Source organism: Bidens hawaiensis, unplaced genomic scaffold, assembly GCF_021521415.1.
Source record: "Bidens hawaiensis isolate Kalapana, Puna unplaced genomic scaffold, B.hawaiensis_p1.1 tig00038085_1, whole genome shotgun sequence".
Lineage (NCBI taxonomy): Eukaryota > Viridiplantae > Streptophyta > Magnoliopsida > Asterales > Asteraceae > Bidens > Bidens hawaiensis.
The window spans coordinates 127,017-134,944 of record NW_027496670.1 but is presented as its reverse complement, the minus strand read 5'-3'; the positions used below and the strand labels follow the sequence as shown (position 1 = coordinate 134,944).

The 7,928-nt window shown below is 35.1% G+C and overlaps 1 protein-coding gene across 1 annotated transcript; it reads right to left on the bottom strand.

The window, feature by feature from the left end:
- Positions 1–728: 728 nt before the first annotated feature.
- Positions 729–1,983, bottom strand: LOC143589999 (F-box protein At5g07610-like). Its single transcript, XM_077070606.1, has one exon. The coding sequence runs from the start codon at positions 1,981–1,983 to the stop codon at positions 874–876; it is 1,110 nt and encodes a 369-aa protein (XP_076926721.1). The 3' UTR covers positions 729–873.
- Positions 1,984–7,928: the final 5,945 nt, after the last annotated feature.

Genomic DNA, 7,928 nt, shown 5'->3' with positions numbered 1-7,928 from the left:
CCAAACACTAGTTTCTACAATCCATTTTATTATGGTTAATTATTTTATTTAGTTTTTTGGCAATGCACATTGATTAATGCTTTTAATTGTACTATATTAACATTAAGCTTCAAAAGACTTGAACTATTAAAGGGTGCATATTGTTTTGTAAAAATCATAATTAGATAGATAACATGTTCTAATAACCAATCCCAAATTCCCAATACAACTTCATACACCAAGAACAGAAGCACACAAACACAAACCATACGTGATCCAATCAAGCCAAAATATAAATTTTCAAATTGCTAGTGAACAGTGGCGAAGCTTGGACATAAATGTCGAGGGGGCCGGACTCAATATGTATAAAAAAATTCATAAACTAGAGGGGCGTGGGCTCAAAATTTCGGTCGGAAACGTGTAAATTTACACTATGTGTAAAAATTTTCGGCCGGAAAAGTATAAAATTACACTACCGAGCGAAAAACGGAGGGGCCGGGCTCAAAATTTCGGTCGGAAACGGGTAAATTTAAACTATGTATACAAATTTTCGGAAAAAAAAAGATAAATTTACACTACCGAACGAAAAAACGGAGGGGGCCGGACTCAAATTTTCGGTCATAAACGGGTAAATTTACACTATGTATACAAATTTTTAACAATAAAAGGATAAATTTATACTATCGAACAAAAAAACGGAGGGGGCCGGGGCCACCCCTGGCCCCAACTAAGCTTCGTCCTTGCTAGTGAATAAAATTCGCTTGCTCGATAAACAAAGTTTTCAACAAACACAAAACATTATCCAGATGAAATCACATGCCTTATGCAACATATTTTTAAAGCACACAGTCAAACACCTTTAATAATGAAAAATTAAACAAACATACGTGTCTTTTAGAAAGAAGACAATGCCACAATGTAGCGATGACAACTTGAGGTTTCATGATATAAGCCGTAGTTGGTTTGACTATATAGCTCATTAAAACTCTTGTCATGAACATTGTACCTCATCATCTTCTCGGGAGTTACCAGCACCAAGAATGTTTCTTCTTCTTTTTTACCTCTAACCACATCAACGACTCCTGATACATAATCGAACATTACCGGGAAATCCGGAAGCTCATCAAGCTGTAGTTTATACTTGACAAACCACCCCGAATGGTCCCTCGGCATCTCGTACACATCCAGGATCAATATTCTATCTTCGGGGTGGGCGTGTGATGATATCAAATGTAGATGACCTCTTGACTCCCCAAAATACATTGTGAATACTTCATCAGACACCAATTCCTTAGGCGGCATGGGCAACATTTGCAGTTGTTCATCATCTAATTTAAAGTACAAAAATTTACTGCCACTTTGACTATCCGGAGCCCAATGAATGGCTCCATTCCAGTAAACAGTGTAGCAAAACTCGGATATCATCGTAGAGAAAGATTCGATACAAATCTTCCATTTTCCTGTATCGGACGAGTAGACTTGAATCTGGAACAAACGACCAGAGGTCTCTAAAGTACAAACGCAAACAACTTTGAAGTGCACACAATTGTTTTGATGAAATGCCAGAGCCATAGAACGGATGTTTTTCGGGACGGATGGGATGAATGCCAGTTGCTTGGTGGTGGGATTGAATACATAATATTCAAGAGCACCATTGTAAACAGTAGAACAAAGTAATAAACCATTACAAGAATGCTCGATTATGACATTGGAACGATTAAAGTAGAATTCGAGACTACGGAAAGGAGGAGGGCTTCGGTTTTCAACATCAAACGGAACATAAACATCATAGTCACCAATTAGACCAACAGATTTTGAAAGGTTATTATTATTATTATCATAGCGGTGGGTGAAGTTTTTGTGACTCAAAAGCAAACGCCAGCGTTTAGATACGGATTTGAAACGAAGAATGGAGGTAACAGGAAGCCGGATAAGGATCTCGGTTAAAAGGTCATCGATGGAACCGACAATTAATGCTCCAGAATGATTATCGGAATCCTCCATGCAAGAGGAAGGTTTGGTGGTTTCTGGAAATTAGGGTTGGGATTAATGGGCAAAAGTGGACACGTAAGATTCCAGAATTTTATTTCATTCTCATGAATCTCATCTACTAAAATCTCTTTGATTTATTATTTATGTATCATATTTAATTGTAAAATCCAGGGTATAAAATAAATAACAAACAAACAATTTTGCCCTTTAAATTCTGACCTATAATACCCTTCGCTATGGGGTGGTGTGGGAGCGGCGTAAGGTAGGACTATCATAACATGTTTGACACGATAAGAATCGATGATATGTGATACTAAACACGAATACGACACGATAACTAACTGTGTCATATTTTTCATACACGAACATGTTTAGTAACAACTTAACATGCTAAAGGACATGTTTAAACGAACAATGAATAATAAATGTGTAATGAAACAAATAAAAATTTCAAAACAAGTATAAAAGTCTTAATTAATACATAATCCATAACATATTTGAAATAAAAAAAAAACACAATCATTAACATTAATGAAACAAAAAACCACAAATCCATAATATATTTGAAACAAAAAACCTTAAAAGTAAATCATAACATCCATTAAAAATATATAATAGCAGGTTATGACTGACATGAGTGAAATATTGTATATAAGTAAGACTTTAGGTTTAGGATTTTGGGAGTGTATATTTATTTATATTTTTAAATTAAAAATCTATATATGTTAATAACAGGTTAACAAGTCTTTAACATGTTAGGACACGGATGTTAACATGTCTTAGAGGGGAAGGGGCAATCATGGGTACTACCCATTCACCGACCAATCATATACCGTTATTTCATTTCTACCCTCAAGTACCCACAAACCAGAAAATAAATGAAAACACATACCCACAAGTTCCCTAAATCTTTTTTTCCTTTTTTGTTAAAATTTAAAAATAAATTAAACAATTAAATGTAATTAAATTTAAATTTTCATTAAAATAAAAAATGTTACATAATTGAATACCGGAAAAATAAAATATGACGATCAAACCAAACAAATTAAAACACGAACATCTAAACTAGATGATCCTTCGACCAATTATCTTTTTTGTTACCTTTATCGCTATCACGTCGAACGATTTTTTTAGAAATGCACGATGAAGTTGCCATGTCTTCCTCTTCGGCTTGCTCGATGAGATCTTTGAAAAAGCGCATGCTACTATCATTTGAAAAATATCATTATTAGAATCGTTCGGCGATATGAATATCCCGACATCATCGTTTGAGAAATTAGCCATTGAGGGTTTGAGTGAATGACAATGGTGAAGTTTGAGTGAATAAAAATGGTGAAATGTTTGAGTGAATAAAAATGATGAAGAGTTGGTGATATTTACATGTAATAAATTGGTTATTAATGGGTGTTTTAATTTTTTCAAAAGTCTCCAACAATCATATAAACACAAGGTAAACATTTGCCACAAATTGTAATTTGGCAAACTACCCATATAGTTAGGGGTGGGTTTACCATATGGTAATCTACCCATGAACCTTACCCACACTAGTGCCCCGGCCCCTCTTAAACATGTTGACCTATTAAAGACATGAAACCTGTTAAACTCAAACTCAAACCTGTTAAAACCCGTGTCGTGTTAACAGATTCATGTCATAAATTGACAGCCATACATAGGGGGAACACCGCCGAGAGGCGGTAAAGAGCATACGGCAATGGGTACGTAGGAGGGTATGGCTAGGATGGGTGGCAAAGGGGGTGTTCCTTCATTTCCTTATTATTTAACTGTTTAAATTAAAAAAAAATAAATCTTTATGTATCCATAATTCACTTCAATTTTACAAACATCTCATTCATCTCTTTAAATTTATAAATTTTTTCATATGCAAAAATGCACGACGGTAATTCGTCAACAGGATACACGACTACATGTGACGTCATGGAAGAGTATTTACAGGTGTCAAAAACAATGGGCCGTGAGGCCTTCCACATGTTCTGCGAATGTGAGTATTATAGGTATTAATGAACTTTATGGTAAAAAATATTTGAGAAGGCCAACTCAAAGTGACATACAAAAAATATACGAGGTTTATCAACGAAGACACGGTTTTCTCGGGATGCTTGGTAGCCTCAATTGCACGCACTGAACTTGGTAACCATGCCTAGTTGCTTGGAAAGATCAATATCATCGAGGTGATCATGATGGTCCAACACTTATTCTTGAGGCGGTCACATAATTTGATATTTGGATATGGCATGCGTTTTATGTAATGCCCGGCGCAAACAATGATATAGTTGTGATACATTTGTCCCCTATTTTTACCACATCATAGATGGAATTGCACCCGGCACCTCATTTTCAGCAAATGATGTCAACTACAAATACGAATATTATCTAGTCAACAGTATTTTTCCGGAATGGGCCACGTTGGTTCTTAGTTTTACATGCCCGAATGACGCTAAATGTCGATATTTCAAGAAAAAAATATGAGTACGCAAGAAAGGACATCGAAAGGGCATTCGTGTATTAAAGAAATGTTTGGCTCGTTTTAACTAAACGGATAAATTAAGAAACATAATGTACCCTGTATTATCTTACATAATGTGATATTGGAGGACTCGGGCAAAGCAATTTTACAAGGCGAGTACAACGATGAGCCAGTGCCGATATCAACACTATACAATGATAAGAAACTTGCTACTTTATTAAACACATGAAAACGGGATACAAATTATAGTCTTCGATCGGATTTGGTTGAGCATCTTTGGAGGAACAAACAAAATAGTGGTGACAACTAAAATAGTTGTAATTTTTTTTTCATTTTTTATATGTTTTAAATTTTAATTTAGTATTTTTTTATTTTGTTATTTTTATTATTATTTACTTTTATTTTATTGTGTTAGTTTTTTTGTTTAATGAAAAAAAAAGTTTAAAGCCCCTCAGGGCTTCAAACCATAGATGGGAACATAGTCTTGGGGCTTTAAAGTCTCAAGTGCCCACGTGCCATGGCGTAGCATTGCGGATGGACTTTAAAACAATAAAGCCCCCACTATAGTGAACAGTCTAAGGATGAGATGACAAACAAAACTACCAGCAACAAACAAGCAGCTAGAGACAACGAGAAAGACAATATGATCGAATAACAGATAAACGTAAAAAAAATATGCATAAGAGAACCAACCTCTAACAACAAAAGCACAACCAAACACTAGTTTCTACAACCCATTTTATTGCGGCTGATTATTTGATTTACTCAATTGATTGGTTATGCACATTGATTAATGCTTTTAATTGAACTATATAAACTTTCGCTTCAATTTTTTTTCTTTTTGTTGTTGTTGCAGTTGCGGTTAAAACATGAAATCAAAACATTCTCAAGTGTTGGAATTAGTATCATTTTGTCAAGGACTTTACCGGTGTATAAAGTTTGGTAGAATGAGACAAAAAGAAAAATATATATTTCATGTACCATTTTTCAACAAAATCAATCATCTTTAAATTTAAGACAAGCTAAACATGACAATAAGAAACAAAGGTTACCCTATGGGAGCCACCTCCCTCAAAAGCCATTAAAGATTTTCAAAACAACTTTTGGTCAACATCAGCATGTACAAAATCAGCAGGTACAACGCAGTATCAATTCACACATTATGTTGAATAACTCCCCGTTGAAGGTCCCAAAGTCTGAGGCCTTCAAGAACCACCCTTTAACGATCAAGTCAGTATTAATAATATTAATAAATAAAATATTCAAATCAATCAACATAAGAGTAATTATTAATAAATCCATTTGGAGCTAGAATGCACACAACTTACAAGTTGAGGTTAATTTGTAATAGATATGCTTAGAAACTTATACAAGAGTTATTAAACATGATTAATGAGGTGGTGTCTTGACTCTTGACCAACAACTAGAACCTTTACAGTAGATACTACAAGACCTCATAAAACATTTAAATCAAGAACACGCCACGTCATCGTCTCGCGCATCAACAACCAAAAATTCATGATTTTTGACAATTATTTTCAACCCAAAATTTTCCAGCCTAAATGTTAAAACCGAAATCAAAAAAAAAAAAAAAACGAAACCAAACGGTTTTCATAAACCCAAAAACCTATTTTATGGGTCGAGCACAAAACAGATCCAAACTGAACCCACCGAAAACCACAAAAAAAAAATGAAACCGTTTTCAATAACCCAAAAACTGAACTTTTGGTTTGAGCCCAAAACCAATCCAAACTGAACATGTTATGAAAACCGGAAACCAAAAAAGTTGAATATTCGGTTTTTGGTTACGTTTAAGCCCAAAACCGACCCTGACCGATGCATAATGAGAGCATTAGCGGCTACCTTTCTCTTACCAACACCACAGCCTCGTCGTCTCTTTCTCTTTGTTATTTAACACTTAGCGAGAAGGTCGATCTGATGTCACTATGCTACATTCATGACATGCTTAACTAGCGAAACATGCATGTTAACACTCATTTTGATCGAGTGGATTTTCAAGTAAAGATTAGGTCATTTCTTGCCACGTGCAACATTCATCAGTCTAGTGGTTTTGCTCATGTAATAAAATGATGCCGGATGATATATTATCAACAAGCCAAACATGGTAAAGGCTTTCTTTAACCTTATTTTTTTAAATCATGATTATAACCTATTTTCGGGTTTATCTTTGGCAAACCTATTCTAGTTGATTTAGTGTTTTTAACGGTTTACCCTAATTGAATCAAGCTATTTGTGGCACGATCATCAAGATATAAAATACCTATTCTATCACAACCATAATTAAATCAAACAAAATAATGCAAGGACATGAATAATATCTCAATTCCAACGACGGTTTCATTTGATATCTTACAACTATAATCGCTTTTTTTCCGATCCAGTCCCTCCACCACAGCAAAACCTAGTTAGATTCAGTCATACTACACTTTTAAGTTAGTGGAATAACCCAAAAACTTTCATGGATCCTTTTTTCTTTAAGGAAGAACTGTTATTATAATTTTGAGAGTTAAACATGTAAGAGAGCCATGAAGCCTTTCAGCTTCTTGCTAATCATATGAGCACCCTTATTGTCTATGAATTCTAGAACCAAAAACAACACAAAACTTAATAATATTTTAAACAAACACAAAATATTACTAATATTTTTAAACACATTCAAACACCTTAATAACGAAAAACATAAACAAACTTAATTGTCTTCTAGAAAGAAGACAAGGTCTCGATATAACGATGACAACTTGAGATGTCAATAAAGCAATGTTTTTTACTATATAACTCCTTAAAACTCCTGTGGTGAACATTGTACCTTATCATCTTCTCGAAAGTTAACAACACCAAGAACGTATCTTCTTCTTCTTTACCTCTGACCACATCAACAACTTCAAAATCATTGCGGTATCGTTGTTCCATTTCCCCAAAATCACCTCGAAGCTCATCTTGAACGATCAAGCACGGGAAATCACCCAGAAGCTCATCAAGTTGTATCCGATACTTGACAACCCACCCCGAGTGATCCTTCAACATCTCATGCACATTCACACACAAAATATCATTCATGTGTAGTATTAAATGTAGATGACCTCTCGATTCCCCAAAATACATCGTCGATATTTCATTAGACACCATCCCTTCCGGCTTGGGCAACATTTGCAACTGTTCAACATCTAATTTGAAGTACAAAAAATTGCTAGTTCCACAAAAGGGAGAGGGAGCCCAATAAATGGCTCCATTCAAGGCAGAACTCTAGTTTCGGTGCAGAGAAAGATTCGACACAAATCTTCCATGTCTTTGTATCGGACGAGTAGACTTGAATCTGAATCAAGTCCCTGATGGGTTCTAAACCACGAATACAAACAACCTTGTAGTGCACACAATGGGTTTGATGAAACGCCAGAGTCATACAACGGATGGTTTTGGGGACGGATGGGATGAATGCCAGTTGCTTGGTGGT

Coding starts and splice junctions, on each gene's coding strand:
- LOC143589999 (XM_077070606.1), bottom strand. CDS start 1,983: ATGGAGGATTCCGATAATCATTCTGGAGCATTAATTGTCGGTTCCATC.